The sequence below is a fragment of the Opisthorchis viverrini genome (genome assembly GCF_000715545.1).
Source record: "Opisthorchis viverrini unplaced genomic scaffold opera_v5_67, whole genome shotgun sequence".
Classification (NCBI taxonomy): domain Eukaryota; kingdom Metazoa; phylum Platyhelminthes; class Trematoda; order Opisthorchiida; family Opisthorchiidae; genus Opisthorchis; species Opisthorchis viverrini.
The window spans coordinates 201277-223442 of record NW_008751722.1 but is presented as its reverse complement, the minus strand read 5'-3'; the positions used below and the strand labels follow the sequence as shown (position 1 = coordinate 223442).

The following is a 22166-nucleotide window of genomic DNA, read 5'->3' as shown; positions in this document are numbered from 1 at the left end:
AGATGCTGTTCACTGGCTTTTAATGGCTTCAAGTTACAATGCAAAACTTGAGTGTAGTTGTGTCCCATCATAGAGCCTATCATAGGCATATCGAAATGCAGTGACACAAATGAACTGGTTCCACACCCACTGTACAGTAAGGGTCTTTGGGAAGTGAGGGACCTTTTCCATAGTTTATTTTTACCCTAAACTAAAATAAACCAATGGTCCACAAATTCCTATCTTGGTATTCCATGAGTGAATTTCAGCCAGGTTCCTGTACCTGCCACATATTGGACAAAGGTCTCCCCCTTTTCTGTAGTTCCTTTGTCGTACACAGTAAGCAATTTTTGTAATGAATCGCTGTTACTATATATGAACCACGGGCGCTTTCCGGACTCAAAAAAATGTGGTCTAACTAATATTATGGGAACATCACATTTGGTTTCTCGCAAGCTTTTCTTATCAAAATGTATTACTTTAATGTGAGACAACACAGCGTGGAAAGTGGAATTGGACCAAATATCACGGTTTGTACATAGTGCACTATTCATAAGGCTGCTGAAAATTCTTCGACAGCTCATAAACTTTTTCGCCCTTATTGGTGCTCAGCAATTAGGCGCAGCCCCATAGACGAGCGATTCAGCTGGGTTCGAAGTGTCTCTCATAAAACAAAATTTGTCTGCAGCTGGGTGTATTTCGCTAATTTCGTGCAGTTTGGTTTCACGTAAAACATCAAGTTGACGGAAATTCGGGACTGCGCATTCCTGATGAACCCTGATTTGGGCGAAACCGGTCATAGGCTATCGAAAAATTTTAAACAACCCTATGAGTTGTGTATCAATTCTATACATTTATTGAGATATCTCGAATATATTACCAACTGAAACATGAGGTGGCCTAGTGCAGCACATTCAGTTGCTTAGGAATATCATAAACGAGAGGTTAAGCTGGGTTCCAAGTGACTCTTTCGCAAGACTCAATTTGTTCGCAAGTATATGTATTTCGCATATACCATTGCGTTTTTGTGAAACCTAAAATAGCATTCCCTTGTTGACTGACCTTAAGCAAAAGGTGACTGCAGATGCGGATCCGACGTTGAAGATATCCATATATTATTTCTGGAAACAATATACCGTTTTCATAATAATGCAAACTCATTGGGGTCCTTCTCTATTACTGTGTTGTTTGAGACTCAGCCAGAAGGTGTCGTCTCCGGATTTCTCCTAATCAAAGAACCACTGTTCAGGGCATGCAAGTTATAATCTTTTATATTTTCAGTGACGAACCCAATTCTAAGTCCCGTTTATGTTGTGCAGCAGACTGTTCATCAGCTGCGTTTAAACACTAGTGTTTAACTCTGCCCGCATTTACCGTGGTGTTTAAGCGAAATAAGACTGGTGAAAATTCGAGGACCGAATCTGACACGTCTGATGAGCGGAAGACTGATAAAACCCTATAGTTGGCTTGGGGGGTTGTTAGGTTGGCGTAAATTTCCCACTCTACTGCGGGAGTTTTGCGCGTAAGGCATGAAACTAGTGAAAGCATTGTGCACAGGCAACACACGCGTGAAATCCCTATTTTTATTGATGTTTTAGAAACGGGTAACTAAAGAATGGTTCGAGCGAATCGTCAGTGAAGCTGCAAATGCCTTGCAGCACGAACCAAATATCAGCGAAATTCAACTAGAAGAGAACTCTTTTGTGAGCATTTGTGGAGATTTGCATGGAAACCTCCAAGCTTTGCTACAATTTTTCAGTCAAGTATGTGAAAGTCAGCGTTTTCCATCGTGAATATTATATAACGTTTCTCACCCCTGTGTTATTGATAACCGATGGGTAAATGAAGATCTATAAAACTAGTTATCAAAAAGCCGGTAACAAATGAAAATGCTTGATAGATCTTACATTTTGAGAGATAATAGGAGTTTAGTTAGGTCGTTAAATCTTGGTGGTGCTTTAGGGCAAACAAAAACACTAGTCCAAGAGTCTGTTTTTCATTTTGGCTTTGAAAGAAGGGAAACTGTGCTAATAAATGCATTCCGAGGAATTTTTTGACACTACCAACACGAGATAACTCGTGTCCGTTAACTTTAGTAGCGTATGTTAAGCTGATGCCACTGACTACTGACCTTCACCTTCCATTATGTTTCCGCAAGAAGGAATCAGAGTGAAACCCAAGTTCAGCCATGAGTCCCTTGATTTGGAGACAAAATTCTGCTTAGAAAAATTTTACCAAGTTTGCATGTCACGAAGTCTTCATGATTTTTGTCAAACTGCAACCCGGAATGCCAAATTAATGTTAAAAACGGTGCGAATGTTTTGTAGAACGGGCTACCTTCCGAGAAAAATCGCATAATCTTCAATGGTGACTTTGTCGATCGAGGTTACAAGTCCGTGGAGGTGCTGTGCATTTTGTTTGCCGCCTATCTCGTCTTCCCTGGCTGCGTCTTTCTCAATCGTGGGAACCATGAGGATATACGGATCAATGAACTGTAAGTGTTTTGTTTGTTGGTCAACTTTGTACGCGATGGTCACTGTAGAAAGCTTGTTATCCAATGTGTCCCATTATTAGGAAAACGAAGTGAGAATTTTATTAGTGAGGTTTTGTAATCCATTCTTAAGCTGCTCAGTAGGTGACTGGTCAAAATGTCTGCACATTGTTGGAAATGAATTTGCTCTAGACAAAAACATAGGTGAGATTAGAGAATATGGAACAGTGCTCGCGTCTAAACGGGCTTTTCGGATCATGAACTCTCTGATATACTCATTGCTCTTCATTCTTCGGGCTGGCTAGCCATTGAGGATGGGTTTTCGGATTTTCTATGTTACGCGTTGGCCGTGATTTCTTGCAGAAGCTATCAACTTGACTTCTCACCACAGGTTGATTATCTCTGGAATTGGTGTTAAAATGCACTGCGCAAAAAGACCTGTTGCTGCGTGGTACAGTATTGCTCAAACTTTTAACGATAACGTCCAGTTATTGCATTGGACTTGTGGGGAAAAATAGGCTACGGGAAGAATGAGTCTGTTTGCTTCCGTCATCCAAGAAAATAAATGAACTGTCTTCACTCCAGGATTACACAGATGGAACAGAAAAATCTACAAGTTTAAAAAGGGAACTCAAGGCTTGAGATGATGTGAGCTCTGACGCTGATATTTTTATTCCCAACCCTTATTCTCAGCGAGCAGGAACACCAATAATGAATCTGGAGCTGTAAAAAAGGGCTGTTGCAATATGGTATTATTTTTACGCGAAAATGTCTGGCACACGTTCCGCACTACATCAAAAAATATGGATCTTGGATTTGCTGGATTTGTTCTCTGTTGATCACAGCGCTACGGTGCTTTAAAGTGAAATAGTTCATATGGACTACTTGTTACTAGCTGCAAACGAAAATGCTCACAAATTAAATTGCATAGCGCTGATGCGTGTAGGTACATAACAAACCTCTGCTACACATATTCTAGGACTTGGAGGGAAAGAATTTACCAAAATTAATACGCGGACGTTTGGGTCTATAAGTTTGCGCCAACTATCGGTATTGTCAATTCATTCGATTATGGTTCACCGTCTGAGTGCAGAAACCCTTCGCATCTTGACTTGAGACCAGTGGGAAATCAGAAACCAGTTGAAGATGTGTCACTGGGGGGTATATACCCTATTGATTTTAGCCACGCCTCCGAAAACCGTGAAAAAAGTCTTCCTCAAGTCACATTTGCTTCGCTTTTGTATGCTGTCTGTTCTTTGGATAGATTTAAACTTGAAACTGAAATTTTCAGAATGCGCTACCAAATGGAATCATCTTTGTTGATTCTGGTTCTCATATTCTCACCTCAGACCCACCCTATGACGCACCAAATTGGACGTTCTATTTCTAAATGCGTTTCATTAATGATAACGCTGAATACGTAAACCTGAACTTCACCAGTTTTAACTGCAAACGCTTGGTGGAATAATACCCATGCATTCAATACACGAAGTTGCGTGCAAAATATGTTTCACCTGCCATGTGATAAGTATATCCTGGTAATTATTGACACAAACGAACTTCGTTTGAGTTAGACAGCCTACTCGATTGCTTAATTTAGCCCTTTGTTATGGTAACAGAACCACACCCAAGCTCGAGAAAACAGAAAACTTGAATTTTAACTGCCGGATAATGAAGTTAATATGATTAATATGTAGATTGTTAGAATATTACCCGGGTGGATCGAAATGTAACGGTTTTGTCCGGTATCCTGTCGAGTTGTAGTAAAACTACAAAGTGGTAGATATAGATAGCACTATACTTCCTCCATTTTACACTTTGTCAGTAGATTTATGAACACAAAATTTGTGCGATTTCACTGTTGAGTTCTCTGCCCTTTTTCAAAGGAGGACGAGACAAGAAATATTATTTTACAAAATCTTAGCATCTCTTTGGTGCTCAGTGCTTTGCGGTTCTGATAATTAGTGACCCACTGTAAACTTTAGCTTAAGATGTCTTTATCTTGCAGTACTAATAAATCATGCTTCAAGTTTTATGTACGTATGCACTCTTTCGTAACGGTTTGCAACATAACATCTGGTTGTGGTTACATTTTTGATACTTGTTTTCCCCTTTGCGTCGTCATCTTTGGATACTTGAAGACCATGGAAGAAAATCAGACATTCAAATTAATCAGCAGTCATTACGCAATCACAGTCCCCCCCGCCCTCAAATATCCACGTTAGTGTATGTAACTCAGTCTACTGTTGTGACTTTCTTTAGTTGGAAATATTTTCGTGCGTTAGACTGACAGATTACGACCAAACATACTGATGAGTTTTGCACCAGTCTCCTGCAACGGGAATTCTCTGGAGTATATGCAAAAAATGACTGCAATACTTACCATGTTCACCTGCTCCGAGTTTCCTTAAAAGCAAGCTGACTGATCCGATTTTGCGCCGCATATTTTGAATGATAATGCTGTTTATAACGGCGTACATAGAAATTCTGAAAACGTATCTGTCACTAAATGGAGATGGATCTATGGTTGGATAAGTGCTCCGTTAAGACTTTGGCGAGCTCAAGTAAAATGAATTTGGCGGGCGACTCATATGAAACCGTTGTTTATAATACTGCATTTGTCATACTCTACTGCACAGTGAGAGTTCTCAACCGACTTATGAGTAGCGTTTATCGTCAATAAAGTGACAAGCTTGGTTAAAATATTGCGATCTGCTGCTGTTCTCGCTACAGGAGTGCCTTTAGTTCTTCCACATTCTGATTTATTACAATGAAACAGGATAAGAGACGGTGAACGTGGCGCACGGGTAGGCCGTATACCAGCTGGTCGCAAAGTTACAGACGGTAAATCAGTTGAATTGGCAGTCTCAATATCGATGCTCAGTAGTCGCAAATTTAGTTGCCAAGATGGCAATCATTGACTCCCCCTTGGCCGGATATTTTCGCCACGCCTAAATTAGTATTTAGCGGTGCAAATTACACAGCCATTTTTATTATTTACGTGACCGGTGGAGAACCATAATTGCGTGGGGTATCCAAATTCACGCAAGACATCCAGCCAAAGGATGCCTCACTAGAAATTCCAGGGGACTGGACCTGTGCATGGTTCTCATGGCTAAGATAGCCACGGATGTCGATAGTGAAGATTAGTATATTCATCCTAAAATTTCTCCCCATTAGGACTAAACAACAGGATTTTATAGTTCAATTTAACGGATCTTTACTTTGCGGTCGTTTGGTGCATTATGGATATCATATGGTAGGTTTTCCTGAGTTTAACATGGTTGAACATTGTAGTACAGCCTGTGGAAGGCCCAGCTTTCACTCTATGAGCAAAGCACGGCGCTTCTAATCCTCTGTCTGGGGCAAACTTTCTATGCAGCATAGCTCGGGATGCAATTCAACCGTATTAATCTGAAGATCATGTTTTAAAAGACAGATACCTTATACTTTTCCGGCATTTCATTACGCGACAGTATTGTCAACGTGAGCCGCAACATGTCAGATAAGTGTTAAAGGAATCAAAGGAAAGACTGGATTATGTGTAATGACTTGTGAGTAATTTATTGTGAGTTTTCGTCTAGCTAGTACAGAGCTTGTTCATTTAAAATCATCCAACGGGCTACTGCTTAATCCTTTCTAAGTTTCTGGTATATGTTCCTGGGAACAATCGGCGACTCAGACGGCATGACATTCAACAGCCTCAGACAAAAGCGTTAGTAGTGTGCTTAAAATTACCATTATCGTCTCGCCAAACTCGCATATTCCCATGTAGAAAGAGCATGCTCAAGAGATCGTAAACATCGCCACATAGTGCCATCAAATTGACTTGATGTCTGGCCGCTAATCACGATAAGGTCGATAAATTTTAAAATGGCTTTCATAGTTTGGGAACAAAACCGAAGCAAGCGAAACATTTTATCTTCACATTCTCTGTCTCAAAGCAACTCTGCAAAATGTTGGGCATCTAGAAGAAGCCTGCTTACATTTTCAGCAGGTGAATACATGCAATATGTTTAGAAGATTAAACTGGTATTCACAGTATGTTTGCTCTTAATTCACCGAATATTTGGTCTAGGAAATTCACCCACTTCGAACCTACTTGGATCATCTACCGAACATTGTTACATTGTGACGGCTACCCTTTCGTTTAATTGCTCCTTCAAGCAATTCCACACGTGCACCTACTATCCGTTACAACATGCACATTGATAACATCTTTGTTCACATACCCCTGAGTGCTTTCCATAGAATGTGATTCCGATATCCTCAGAGAGTATAGGGTTTGCCACCAATGGTGAACCATTTCAGAATTTTTTAAAAGGACTGTATGACACTGTCCATAGAAAAATCTTAGTGCTATATGTTTTCTGGTGTAATTGAGGACTTTAAAAATCGAAGTGTGTGGTGCCTGCGTCACCGATAATGCATCGTCACAGATATAAATGAAAACGGTATTTTTTCTTCTCCGCACAGACAACATTGAAACTCACAGTTAAAAATGATGAACTTGACAGAAACATTGCTTAGGATATTTCTTGCCTGAAGTTCGTGAACAGGCTCTCTCATCACTGGAAGATCATCGGTATCCAGTTTTCTGCCTGATTCCCACACTGCGGGTAGATTACAACAGGCAAATCGTTGCGGCCGTGTATGAGATTTCAAAGTAACTAAAATTAAATTTTACCATAAGTGCACATACATGTGAAATCAGGACGATTTTCTACATTGCGTTTTTAATCTTCTGTGTAACAGCTATGGATTCAAACGAGAACTCTCGTGGAAATTCCCGGTATGTTTCCGTTAACGGCAAAAAAATGTGTGAATATTCAGACGCAGTGTATTTTGCCTCAAAACTGATGGAATAATTGGGCTATTTTGTTCTTGTATGAGTGATTTTTTTTAAAAAAACACCATCTCCCGTTCAACTCCAACATTATTGTAAAGCGGTCTACACGAGATTTACCAAACACCGCCGTGCACTGTAAATACACTTAAGCAATGCAATTCAGATGAGAGATACCACCAGGTAATGGACTCGAAAGTTAAATTACCTTCGGCCTTAGGTCATGCTGAAGTTATGGGATCCTGATCAAACAGGAAATGTTTCGTACAGCTGCTGACTGCTTGACTGTTACCGGTCAGTTCAAATAATACACCTCGCCATTCATGTTTTTGTCCAATTCAGGTAATGAAGCAGCGTTGATAACCTCTCTATCATATTCAAAAAGAAAAATAATACAAAGCTGACCTACATCCTGTAACAGCCTCTCTCCACATTGATGGGTGAGAATATTTCGGAAGTGAAGCCTTCCGTTTTTAATGTATAAGTCCGATTTTTATCTTAGTCAAATGTTAGCAGCGAGTAGAAATAAGACAGACGCGGTCAAATGCTTTCGGCTTAGGATTAGTATGCATAAATTAACAGGGTGAGGTTTATATCATTAATTGGAACATGGTAACGTGTCACTTCACAAATGTTTTGTTGATGAATATTAGCAGCTCTCTGTTGATTGATTTATAGCAATTAAGAATCTTAGTCCACCGAATGTGTGCTGTTTCTTTGTTTACAATCTGGTTAATCAGGTTTACTTCAGAATACGGATATTTTTCCTGGCAATAACAACATATTAGCAGTCTGGGAATAATCGTGGTTTACAGACAAGTTAAGGCTAGAATGCAACCTAGCTAGCTAGAGAAATGTTCTCTCTTTGAGTCACCTAACGGTTGTTGACTTCAACATGAAAGAATATGCTTGAAACTGGCAACCACTCACATCGTGCTTATTCCGTGACCAAGGGCAAGCCGCACAACAATAGACTATTGTGCTTGATGTAACTTCCAAATAAGAAATTCACTTTTTTCGAGCTAGAGTTTTGACAAACCTGAATTCGTACAGTGGTAACCGTTTACCGGTGTTTCACAAATACATTAACTTTGTGCTAACTGCTTACCACAGAATCAAGAAAATGAATTGCTTCAGACTTGCTCAAAAGCATTTAGTCAACTGCCTGTCGCCTGCATTGTTGACCAAACGATCTTCGTTTGCCATGGTGGAGTTGCTTCTTCAACAGATTTACACAAAGTCCGCACGCTAGACCGAAGCAAGGTAAGGATCCTACATTTGTGAATAAAACGTTGTTCTTGTGCAAATTAAACTGCTTTTCATTTGGTGAGGATTCTTTGTTGTTTCAGATAGTAAATGGCTTGTATGCATACCTTGTATCGTGCCTCCGCAAAGAATTCATAGGAAAATTTGTAGGGCTATGTCAGGCCTTACAGAATGCCGCTTCCTCCGCTGAGTTCCCCCTGCTGCTTCAGAAATGCCCGCCTCATGCATGAGTGACTGTGGTGATGACACGTTCTATAAAGTTCTCATAGTTTACTCTGAGGATGACTGCAAAACCTTCTGCACAAAACGCATACTAGTGACCGAAGAATGCGAGTTCTCTTTGTCATTTCGTGACAAGATGTGAGCATTAAAGCGAAGAAACGAAAAAAGAAAGGGTTAGGGCTTTGTGAAAGAGCCATTTCTAACAGAGATCAGGCAAGCTGACATGTTGGTTGGCTGATCAGAAGATACTTTTCGAAGGAAAAACAATACTGAAGCAAGGGTGTTGTGAAATGAGAATGTAAATTTTGGCGGAATCAATAACCTAAGATTCTCTCATTATGGGAGCCGATAGCTTATTACGAAGTACCATAGAGGAAAAGGCCCGGTGCTCCAATCGCATGCAAGCAGTGATAGCTGCGGGGCAATTACTACGGAGTATCTATCAGTAGTCATCATTTTTGGAACATAACGCTTTGCATATCGCTTGGAAATTGACAATGATCACCCAGAGGGGGTTGGAACCATGCAATTCATCTCATAAACCACTCGGAATGACAAGTATGTCTAATTCCCTTTATATGTTTCCTTTAATCACATGTACACTAGTTTTCAAACTTACTCGACTTTACACAGAGACGCAACTGATTTCCATCTATGTTTCTTAGTAGTGCTATTATTTACTCACTCTTAGCTGCCTGACCATCAGTGTTCTGTCAAGGAAATATATTACAATCTACCGAGTATCATACTGAAACACGACGCGGTCTTCGTGCAGCACATTTAGTCAAAGAATATTATAAATCAGAGATTTAGTTAAGTCTCCGTCGAGACCAGATTAGTTTGCGAATGGGAGTACTTGGCGACAAAAGCACAATTTGCGTTCAAGTGGAACTGAAATTTTCGGAAATTCGAGGAACGTGCATCGGTGTTCAGCCTTACGAAGATCAAAGCCGATTTTGGATTGTCAGAGTTTTCTGTCAAAAATAATTTGAACTTCTGTGCCCAACAGATGAAGCCTGGAATATCTGCGCTAAAGGCACATCAGGACGAATTGATCTTCCTTGTTGAACTCTTTATTCAGAGTGGCTGTTCCCGGAGATTTACCCCCGAAGACTCGAGTGAGTTGGTGAGGAAAACAAACGCGTGCACCATTGAATAGCAACTACTACGCCTTTGGAAAGGGACACCACCGTCGCAAAATTAGCCTCCGTTCCACAAATGCAGTAAATATGTTCAACGTCTCATCATCCGCATCGACGTTACTTGTTGGCCATTCGTTTTTCTGCGATTCAGGCTCGCGTTACTGCACCAAGTGCCGCCTTTTCAGCAATTCATTCCACTTTTCAATAAGAGGAAAATTATACTGCAATGACGATTGGTTGTTTAGCCTTCCCTTAACACCAGAGCAGTATAACGAATGACCACCACTATCATGACGTACCGGATGAAATTTAATCCGAAAAGTTTAATCTTTAACCGAACCTGAGTTTGTTTTTCCGGATAAACGAATGTCTGGTTTTATCAGCATCAAAGTCTGTACAAACCTCTGATGAAACATTATTCGTTAGATTGAAGTTTATTCCTTTTAATGTGAGCAGGAAAATGTATATACGCAAAGTTATGAAATCATTACCAAAACCAATGAAAATGGTTTAATATCTTGAATATCGAGCATCGTATGAAGGCATATCACTGGACGGGGTGCTCACATTTGAGCGATGTAATTGGCTTACCAAGCGCTCCAAGACTGTCCTGACTGCAAATCGACCGACGTCTTTGTCGAAACTTTTGAGTTAGGTGGCAGTACGGAGACTTGAAATATCCAGGACAGACTTCGATTAGTCGTACTCACCTTCTGGCGATTTATTTGTTGTACATTCAGCTGTCAGTCCACTACATCGTATTCTGCTCAGCTTTCTTATCGCCCAGTCCGAGCGCTGCGTTTCCGCGACAATGCGGAGACGTACACACTACGTTTGCTACAAGCATCATTGCAAAGGGTGCTATCAGTGTCACCCTCTAGTGGACAGTCGCTCTTTCTCTGGTGGGCAGGAGTGAACTAGAGTCCTAGTCTTCTTATCTCTCAGGGGCGACAACACACCAGCACAACTGGGTTAGGTGATTGAGATCTGATTACCTCAATGATGTGACACAGATGGTCGTCGGATCTGAATAGGTCGACTTCGGATTAATCGGTGAGTACTTTCGAACAGGCATAATGGACGTGACCGATCCCTGCTTCCCAGCAGGACATTATACATTTTCCAATGGCTGCGCACGTGGTCGACGATAGTAAACTGTCAACAAACGGATTAAGGTCGAGAGAAAATTAGGCTTTTCTTAAACTCTCAAACATTTGTAAGCAGCGAGATTCCAACAAACTGACAGATTTGAGTTCCGGGAGGAATTATCGGCTGGTCAGAAATAGATTTCAGTATCAGACTTGAACCTAGACTTGAACTAGACTTGAACCTATTATGGAAGTTACAACAACGTATGCGCTTTTCTCTAGAATAGTATATTAGGCGTCCGTTCAGAAAATTGTCATCAATAGATAAGACGTATGGTTTTCAGGGTCCATAATGTGTTATTTTGTGTGAATATTTTGGGCCACCCACAAACCGAGCACCATTCGTTCGAGTGATTTTTCACCTTTTCTTCAAATTGATCATATGGGATGAAGTTGGAAGAAACTTGAAATTATTCCTAAACTAACCCCCGGCCAGTATTTTTGATCTCAATATCTCTAAGGAAACACATTGGTCTAATTTCGCCCACCAAGTTCCACGTAAAAGTAAGCGTAAATAGGTAAGCTTTTCTGTGATACCATAAAGCACAAGTGACTTTAATCTAGCGGGATATTCACTGAAGTCTTTTGCATGAGCTTCTGTTCAGACCCGCGAAACTGATTCACGCAGTGGCGAGCCTGACTCCAAACTGGAGGCTTGAGCCGTATTCACCCTTCCATTCCACGGGCAACCTGCCGGGTCCTGCACACGTCTTCTCGTTTAGCGTCTTGGATGCAGCTGGAACCAGATAACTTGTAGAAAGCCCATTTGTTCCGTCATTTCTTAATTTTTGTATACACCATCGACACTTGACGATGATGAGGACTGTCTGCAGACGTTAACTGAAGTCAAAAGTAGAGTGACGTGGCAGAGTCAATGGAATTCAAGACAATTTTTTATGACTGAAGTATCATCTCTTTATTATCACAGCATTGCACATCGAAATCCGTTGTCTGCTTGACTAAATAAAACCGATTTGGCCAACAAATGGTGGGTGTTGGTGCACAAAGCAGGCAGTAAAGACAAAGAGCCCCGCAGGTGACAGGAGTCAAATTTCTACTTCTTATAAATCCCCATAAGGATGCGGGACTTCGCGAGACCGCTCATTTCGGGTGCTGTTTTATCTTTTCTTTTAGTTACCATGGCCTACATTCAGCCTCAGTGTAGGTGTCACAGGTTATTTTATTCAAAGTACATTAGATTGGGTTTCTCAACTGCCAACCGGAAATTTCTTGAGTGTGACAGCAAATTGCCTCGACATTTGCTGTACATTATGGATCAATAGTCAAAAACTGAACGCTTTCCGGCTGTTTTTTTCTCCTTTTTAGTTGGTGTCGGTTTTCAGTCCGTGTTTGGATGGTCCAAAAGCCGTCAATCTGCAGGAGTGGGAGCAGGTGAGCAATATCTTTTCTTCTTTACGCTCTCCAGGTGGTATAAAAATCTTTGAACTTCATACCTCATAGAAGTATGACATTTGGTGTGAAGCCATTTGCAGACATTCAGACATTAGGCCAACCCATAATCATATATGTTGTGTTTCTGTACGATGGAGACGGTAAAACCGGATTAATCATGGTAAAACTGCAAACGGGCTAATGGAGCGGAGTAGACTTAGTTCACACTCACAAGGGCCTCTAAATTTCTCACGAATTTCTCGCGAATCTCAAAGGGTCGCTGAACATTTGTCAGTGCGTAGTTAATCCCAAAGAAGTCAACCTCGCAAAAAGGCGCGGCTGCGGTGAATGGCATTGCAACATACGTGATTTACACCAAGCCATAGCCAGCAGTTTAGCGAACAACTCTGTATTGGGTTTAAAGGTAACCTTTAGCACTAAGATCGTTTGGGCAACCATGTCCGAGTCACGTCCGAAGTTCCCTAACTTTTTAACTCGTTTTCCTTCCAATGAAGTGGTCTGTCTGTATCCACTTTCACATCACTTTGCGTTAGCATTATATTACGTGATGGGTTGGCTGTAATGTAACTAGATCAGAACAGCTGAAACATAAGTGAATAGTACATGTTTCAATTAACTCGACATTGGTCCTCAAGTCGAACGTGGTAATTGTGAAGCAATGAGCCTTCATTGTGAACCTGTGGTTATATTTACATCCTTCAGCTTATTTCATCGGGGACCACTCTCACAACGGCTGCCCTGATGGACCTGAAAGAGAAGGGCCTGATGTGGCTGTAATACTCATAATCGGATGGTGGCTTTGACAAGATGTGATGAAGCATCACTAATTTGCAAACTACAAACGATTCATGCTTGCTTTTGAAGGAAAGTAGCATTACTCATTCTAAAGCACTATCAAAGGAAAGCTAACAAAGACATTCGATACAGCAGATCACAGTGACCACTTACTTAGGAATGTAACTTGGAAACTATGAGACTAGGTTGATGTGTGCTATTTCAGCTTTGCAGAATAACGTAACATCAAAAACAGCAAAAGCGCTTTTTCAGATCCCTTCATCATACTTTTCAAAGGACCCCCACAAAAGAATTCCGAAAAGGTATTTGAAAATGCTCTCCACAACCGTCCTTATACCATTTAACTAACTCAAATTTGTCGAAAATAAAATGAGAGACCAGACACGACCCTAATATTTAATAGTTAACTGCAAGATAACAGATAGCGTCAAGTGTGCCAAGGCAGCTGATCACTTTCTAGAACGGCCGCGACAAAATGCCCATTAAAACTAGATGTTAATTAAGTTGGCTGTTTACAGATGGCAATGAAAATGAGATCAGTTCTGACGATGAATGCAGTAGGGTTTGCACACTGCGGTACCAACAGTACCATTCGCAGGGCGCGAAATTAGTTCTAGTGGATAGGAATTTTTTGCCAAATGAAAGAATACACAATTTGGTGTGCTTTATGCAGACCGCCTGAGGCAGCAGCCTAAAGAGCCAACGATTTCACGCAGTGCCGGAGAATAGTTGTAATAGCTCGGTAAGCAGTGCCAAAATACAACAGTGACTCCATGGAGTTCGAGCAACCCACAGAATGACAGTCGTCAACAGAATGTGTTTGCAATTTGCGAGTTAGGGTATCCACGAGCTATCGTACTCAAATAAAGGACCTCAGTAAACATCTGAGAAGTTCCAAAAATTTAGTGGGGAATTGGGATCTATGTGTCACATTAATCGGCGTCACCGCCAATCCAATGGTGAAGCAGTCAGTGATTAAGAAGTCAAAGCGTACTATGACTGAGGCTTTTGAATCAGGACAATAACGGTATCCATTTGAAGCGAAGAACATCCCAACTACCAATATCCGTCATAACCCTACATGAAGGACGTTTATTCGCAGAAGCCCACATCGCCACCCATCGACCTACTTCCCAAGCTGTTTGATGGTGCGTATGCTAGCAAGTGCCTACAGATGAGGAGAGGAATTATGCTGGGAGTGTACTTTAGCTAACGGTTACAGTACGTTTGATGACGAATTCCAGAAAACTGGGGCGCATTGTCGGGTGCATCCTACAGCAAGTAGTTTTAAAATACAATTAACCAAAATTGTAAAACTTGCCACTGATGCACATCGCTTTTCAGAGTTGCAAGAGGAAAAATAGGTGCTTACGACCTTTACAAAGGCCTCCATTGTGAAATTGTTATGACCTAGTTTCAACAATTCAGATTTCATCCTTTGAAAGAAACGATAGGCCCATTTCTTCCAATAGTTGTGACCATTCTCCCTACAGGTCATTCAGATTCTGGAATATTTCCACAGAATGTTAAATTGCTATACCTTGTTTGCAACATGTCGGATATTTTCTTTTATACATGCATGAGCAATGCATTTTCTCCGTTCAACCAGGAACTCACGCACGGGCGTTGCATTTAGTTTACCTCAAGTGACGTAGGATGTAGGGTTTCACCAAATCTGAAGGAGTTTCGGGATTTCAAAGGGCTTCTCCAGAGATGTAAAGCAATGCTGGCTATAAAGTACTCTATGAACTGTCAGTGGGATAGAATAAGCATTTTCCCTAGTGGATCAGCTGATTTTTTGTATCCTTTGTTTGGTTGATAGCGTCCCACAAATAACTCCCTAGGTCCCTATTGCTCATTACGTACCGTGTGCTGGAGTGGTTTTCGTACTATTTTTTCCCATAATTTAGTCACCCTAACTTAATGGGATGCCAGAATACTTGGTATCAATGTTACGATCCACGAGGGCTACAATCTTACTCTCAGGGCTGTCAAAGTAAAAACATTTTACCAATGCGGAAAGGTAATTCATAATCCTCTAAGGCTTGTTGCATCCAATCAGTGTGTATTTTCTTAGTGACAGGCTTGGCTGGATTGGCAACTGCCCACGCTTAACAAAAAACGAAGGGATAAACATGTACAAATAAACACTAGTGATAACAAAGAGACAAAAACGTCTAGAGTAAGATAATTGCTACGGCTGAGAACAGGGAAACCTCACGGGTCTGTATTAAGCTAATACGCACACAGTTATTCGCCTCACTCACAAAGTGAAGTGCTTGATTCATCCACATACAATGCAGACCCTATATCTGATTGTGCGGACAAACTGCCTCTACTCATTACTTCTATTCGATACGATCGTCCAAGGAGCAACTCGTCTGATCAATCTTGAATTATCGAAGCAGTTCCATAGTTCGTTCCAAATGGCCACTCAGAAATGCACCAAGTACCTTTCACATCATTCTGGATTTTTTGTACAACGCTGTCTTTACTGCACTGTTTTTACTGCTGAATTCTCTCTTCAGCCCAACTTGAATAAGACCACAGTTCTGTTGCAACTCATTTCAGCTTTTGAATTTACTATGGAGTGATCCTCAGGAGAAATGCGGGGCCTCACTTAACACGTTCCGTGGAGCTGGGTGCTGTTTCGGACCAGATATTACCGATGGCTTTCTTCAACGCCATGGATTGCAGCTGCTGATACGGTCGCATCAATGTATCCCGGAGGGGTGGAAATTGCAACACTCAGAAAAAGTATTAACCGTATTTTCCGCCTACAACTACTTCGGTCACAATACAAATGAAGGCGCATACATCCGTTTGTCACTAAGGTCCCCAAAGTCACCGGTAACAAACGAACCGGTCAATGAAAACACAGGAGAGAAGGTTCATTCATTTTCCCTGCTGACATTGAATGCTGGGAATGCATACCATTCGAAAACAGGCTTTAAAAATCAGTGGGCCACTCAAGTAGAAGTTGTCTTGCTTGAACGTCCAGAAGTTAAGCGGACCGAGCAATGTTCAAAGGAGTAAGTGCGTCAATACCAAGTTAACTAAAGAGTGTTTTGTTTCTTCATATGATATGCTACCAGCAGACTTTTCTTAAATTATCCTCATAATACAGTAAGCCTAACAATATACTTTGAAACCATAGAAAAATTTCAATTATGATAGTGGAACAGTAAAATTAAAGTATTTTTCCTTTGCTGTGGAGGAATTTTCTGGAGGCTTCATTAGAAATGTTTAAATGGAGTTTTTGCTTGCACAGGCACTTCAAAGATTCCAAAAGCTATTTTGTGTGAGAATAAGCAACAAAAAATGTACCTTTTGCTTGTTTAATCTGGAAGTTGATGCCACCCACGAATGGGAACACGAAGTTCGAACATTACCCTACATCTCATTGAATGTTATCCCGAAAAACTTTTGAGTACATATCATCAGTTGCAGTTGAATTTAAATTTCAGCTGTCGAATGTAACAAACATGTGCGTCTGGTGATTCTTCGCTGGTATGAAAATCTGATCGAGTGAATCGGTAGTCATTTGAGACATGCGTGTGACCGTTGATTACAGTCCAACGACCCTTATGGTTGTTTCCATCACGTCAGACGACCCGAATGCTTGATCTTAGTTCATTAATTGAACATTTGGATGGTGCTAAATGAGCCAGAAGGTTCTGGGAACTGAGAGGTTGATTCTATTGTCTGAGTGCGATCAAATGTGCTACATGCAGAATCAGTGGCTCGCTTATAAGTGATCTGATAAATTACTCTCTGTGAGTCAGCTGACATCCTGATAACAGGCTCCCACCACACTGCTAAAAGTCGCGCTGGTCTCCGTCTTCTTCAGGTCCCACTTTTTAAAGTGAGATTCCTGTATTGTTTGTGTCAGACGAAAAATCGTATGACGATGTACGATGGTGTTTGTTGAACGGCTGTAAATAAAAAAATAGACAAGCAAAGCATTGTGAAGTCACAACTTGTGTTGAGAATAGGGAAACTACCGAATGACGGCTTTTGTCCGGGAATATTACAATCCCACCCAATTGGTTCCAGTAAATATCAGCTCAAATTTCCCAACCTGTAAGACTCTCATAAAGTGAAACAGAAGACTGTCTTGCTCTCCTGCTAAGATCTAGAAAGAGTAGGCATCGTAAACAATACCTTGCACCTGTGATCAAGGAAGGTATACAACTGATCGCTGATACTTTCTGCGCTTACCAAAGGCTTTTCATTCTATTGTTTTGTTTTGCGTTCGTAAAATTTCTGGCCTGTTGTATTCTGTACGCGTACTTTGTTTTTTTTGTGAGCCGCTCGTAGCTTGCTCACAGAAACGGTAATTTGTCTGTCTCAGCCGGTGGAACCGAATTTCACCCGGCTTTTATTAAATGTGTATACTACCGCTGGTAGAACTTGAGGTTTTTAATGGGCTCCCGAGCGTTTCAGAATACAGTGATTCACTTATATTAGTACACTCAGATTTGGCGGTAAAAACCAGCGTGCCGTGCGTATCGAATTTTTTCTTCCTGAAATCCTGATGTCAATCATATAGTTTTAGGGCGTTACCAGGTCTAAGCTGTCTAAGCCCGAAGAAAAGTATTACTTGTTCTGAACTTTCAGGTATGTTTTTTAAAATATTCGATTGCTTATCTCTGGACTCTGCTCGCGAGATTCGCATGTCTAAGGGTTACGCCCAGTGTAGGGAATGGCGGTGAAAAAGGTGGTACGCCTATATGCAGTCGCACAAATTCGGTACAGTATTCGCTTCTGAGCCACTTACTGGATACTCCAGGAAAGGCGGTGACCAATAAACTGATTTGGATACATTATTTTTACTCTTTGTGCGATTCGATGACTCCAATATCATTAACCAATCAAAACTGCAAAAGCTTTTAAGTATGTCGGTAGCAATGCTGACGCCGAGTTCACGTCGACATTCAACCCAGTCCCTATGAAAACAAATTTTTCGTAGGGATTCATGATAAAATATTGCTGCAAGGGGGGACGGACTGTTCCGCAGTCTCAGTTTTCGGAAAGTTGTTTAATGTGGCAATCGGGATGTGTTTGCTGAATGACCAAACACATCGGTTAACACGTCGGACCTGATTTATATTATGAATCAGAAGCAGAATACTAGGTAGGATGGCCCGATAGACAATAATTCGAGATATCATGCAATGATCAGTAGAAAAACAAGATTTTGGTCATCCATAATTGACAGCTCAGTTAGATGCTAGATGTGTCGTTGGATATGCTGGTTATGTTCATTCATGCCTCAAGTTGTATCTTAAAATGGTGACTTTGCTGGCTTCTCCGTTTTCGGTGTGGTGCACCTACCAACCGACATGAAACTACTACTTATGATACCAGAAGAATGGATGTGCGTCCTATATCTACTTAAAGTTCTGGGAACACACGATGTAAACAACTTTTTCACTGGAGAAGAACATTTTTGTAATTAAATCTGAAAATAACGTTCAGTCCCCACAAGTATGCCACATGCGAGATTTAGTGTATTTTCAAGCATGCAAATAGAGTCTAAATTTTTGGATAGTCAGTGGTTGCATATAGGTTGTCACCACCTAAAATAAGGTCTTGCACAGATTATAGTTTATCTGTTCACTGGGCATAGCTACTTGTTTGCCAATTTCCATATGAAGGGATACCCTCAGTGAGTAGTTGAATAGATGCCATTTGACACGCTTGGAGAACTGGTCAAATCCCACTTGATAGAAAACTAATAAATTCATCCGCGCAATGTTAAACTACATTGCCGTGGTCTTCTACAAAGCTGTTCACATTGATGGCTATGAACCTCTGGTTCTCCTGGTAACACACCTGTAGTTTAAGTAACACCATATCTTTTTTATTCGATTAACATTATCCATTTGTTTATTTTGATGACAATGTGATCAGTTTCTAGTTGGTTTACCTTCTTGGACAGTCATGCACCAAGGCTTCATGGAGCTGTTAGCCCCAAGGTCGTACGGACGGTTACTAGGCTAATTTCCAGTAAAGTTATTGTCTAATTTAGTACTTAAACTATTTTTACACCAAAACCCAAATTCGTGTAAATTACATGTATCCAAAATGAATAAAGCGGTGAGCAAGTTTTAGAACCGTAGACACGGGTCTTATCTTCAATCCGTAGAGATTTATTTCCCGTTGGTTGAGTCTAGCGCAGTACAGTAGTTCCCTTTTTGGAGAACAGCATGAAGTGTAACACAAGGAACTAGTTGTTCAAGTTTAATGAAAATTACTGAAGAACTGGTGTTCACCCTGCTGTCTTATCTAAAATGTATGAGTTATTAGACAGCTACCAGTTAAGTAACAACTGTGGCGACTTACACTATAGAAACTCTAGTTCTGAAACAGACCGAAAAGTACTTACACAGAACAAACTTTCTTCAGGTCTGCCCTGCGGAAAACCATCCCACTCAGTTTAAAACCAGTTCCTGGTCACTAGCTCAACATGAAGCACATTGGAGCAAACTTTGGAAACGAAGCGTGAGAGATCAAGTGTGCATCTTCGGTATCATCTGTTATGAATAACTGTGTTGGGAATTGCCCGTCCGAAGTTTTCCTCAGCCGACTACTTAACCAACCATTGTCATCATTTTTAGATTCACGATAAACGCGGCTTTTGTCAAGTTATGGAACCATGTGTTACAGTTCGAGGATGACATTCTGAAGGACTGCAAGTCTGTTGACAAATATCATACTGGTATGTCGTTTGGTTGACTTGTGGAAAGGGAGAAATTCCTGTTGGAGGCCGTTTTTTTGTAAATCAATCGTTTTTGTACAAACTTAGTTGGAACTTTTGTTACCAGCGATTTGGTTAACGGTGCTAGACTTAACTACTTCAAATTTGGCCAAACTTGATGCCTTTTTTGCGCGAACAACATACCCACGGGAAGAGAAATGACTTGATCTAAAATATGCTGAGTGTATGCGTTTACCAAGAATTTTGGCACATTTCAACCTGAACGAGCCGTTGGCATGCATAAGAAACTAGTTCCTAAGGCGTTATGCTGTTTCAACCCACCGGATCTGCTTGCGTCACCTCTTATCCCGTCTAAGCATATCTAGTTTCCCATGCCAAAATAATCTGCAATAATGCCAGCTGCAGACAGGCTGTTATCTGACCAAAAGCGAGAAAGAGATAGAAGCGAAAAGGCTTCTGATAGGGAACATTATTCTCCTGAATTTCCCCATCTGCCACATTACTGATATACCAGCTTTCGATTATGAACAGATGTAACGATACAAGGATTTAACCAGAATTATGCTGCAAAACCATTTTTCGAACCACTGTGTCATGTTTATTAGGTTTGTGTACATTAAACAAGCCGTTATTAAAAGTCATCCTGGCTTACCTAATACCCACAGCTACTTTAAAGTGGAAATCTGTACAATGTCTTGTGGAGGTTGTTTTGCATTCGCCCAATCCTTCGTGACCGTTTTATGACCTCAACTGTGTTCAAAAACACGCAACAATTACGGTCACGGTGTTCGCCATAGGTTTTAGTTTGGGCTTTTAAGCGTCCTCTCTGAGTGCTTATGTTCGGAATGATAGCATAAATATACTACAACGCTACATGTGTTTATAAAGGTTACGTACGCAGAATATCGATTTTTGTAAAGAAACTGTTTTTTGGTTAAATGACCCAAATAACCGTTAATTCTTGAGTAAACCATTCTAAAAAGCTTCAAATTTTAAACTGCTGTAGAACTTCAGGATGATATTCCAGCACTTGGTGATCTTCTGGTTTGGTGCTACGGAAATAAAAAAACAAGGCAGTATATTGGGTGACAGTTTTAAGTCTTTACATCTACAGAATCATAATTGGGTTTGACCACATGCCCATAATCAACGGACACAATGAATGATTAAACACGCAATATATACTGTTTTGAGTCCAGCCGCTTCTTTGCCTATAATTTACTGTAGATAACTTTCTCTCTGATACATTATTGAGAATAATGATCAACAGTTAGATTGTTTTCTGACTTTGGGGGATGTTTTTCATAAGAGTACATCTCCAGTGCTGTATAGATGGGTATTTAATTGTATTGCTTTTTAGTTTATCAGGGTTTCACTCACTCAGGCTTACCCAGACTGCTGACGTCTTCCTGAGCTAGAAGTGAATTCTATCAGTTGATCATGACTTCTATCTGTTTTATTCCCAGGAACAATTGGCATTTCCGAGTGGTGTGATATAATGAGAAAACGGACACAACTGCAATTACCCTGGCGATTCCTGCGCTCGTATCTAGTGAATGCAGCCACTACAAATGTATCACGAGTGCTATATGAAACCATGTTCACCGGACTCTATGTCGTTCATCCAAAGTTAAAGGTAAGTTGTGGGGGTAAACTTTCCCAAACAAGTCGGTTTGTCCGGAAATTTTAAAGTCTGTCCTACACAAACATGGCGCGGTATTCTAGTCTGATGAGTAAATACAACTTTTAATTGTGGGTAGTTACAACAATTTAGGTTTGTACGACCTTTGTGCCTGTTTTGTCGCATTGAAAGTCCTAAGTGATTTTATATTAAGGGATAGAATCAGAAAAAATAGTTCTGGGGGTATCAACACAAGTTATCTTACCACCCAAAAGAGATGCCCAAGATGTACTTTTACTTGAACAAAACAAATCGAAACTGGGCCTTCATAAGAAAAACCATGTTGTCAGTTAACCAGTCCTTTTTGATGATGTTCTACAAGTAGGCTGGTGTGCATGTTTTATACATGATAAGTACAAAACGAGAGTGTAACTCCCGCTTATATCTATATGCATTATTCACTGAAATATATATATATATATATATATATATATATATATATTGTGCACAATGTGTAGA

General features: G+C 40.6%; 1 protein-coding gene across 1 annotated transcript in view; it reads left to right on the top strand.

The window, feature by feature from the left end:
- Window positions 1-22166, top strand: part of T265_13433 (hypothetical protein) — a gene marked incomplete at both ends in the record, with an annotated part of 30697 nt that overhangs the window by 5754 nt on the left and 2777 nt on the right. Inside the window, 8 exons of the mRNA XM_009168850.1 lie at window positions 1578-1742; window positions 2307-2473; window positions 7226-7262; window positions 8430-8579; window positions 12421-12486; window positions 15874-16334; window positions 19926-20026; window positions 21493-21662. Of these exons, the coding sequence (XP_009167114.1) occupies window positions 1578-1742; window positions 2307-2473; window positions 7226-7262; window positions 8430-8579; window positions 12421-12486; window positions 15874-16334; window positions 19926-20026; window positions 21493-21662 (1317 nt within the window). The remainder of the gene's footprint in view (window positions 1-1577; window positions 1743-2306; window positions 2474-7225; window positions 7263-8429; window positions 8580-12420; window positions 12487-15873; window positions 16335-19925; window positions 20027-21492; window positions 21663-22166) is intronic.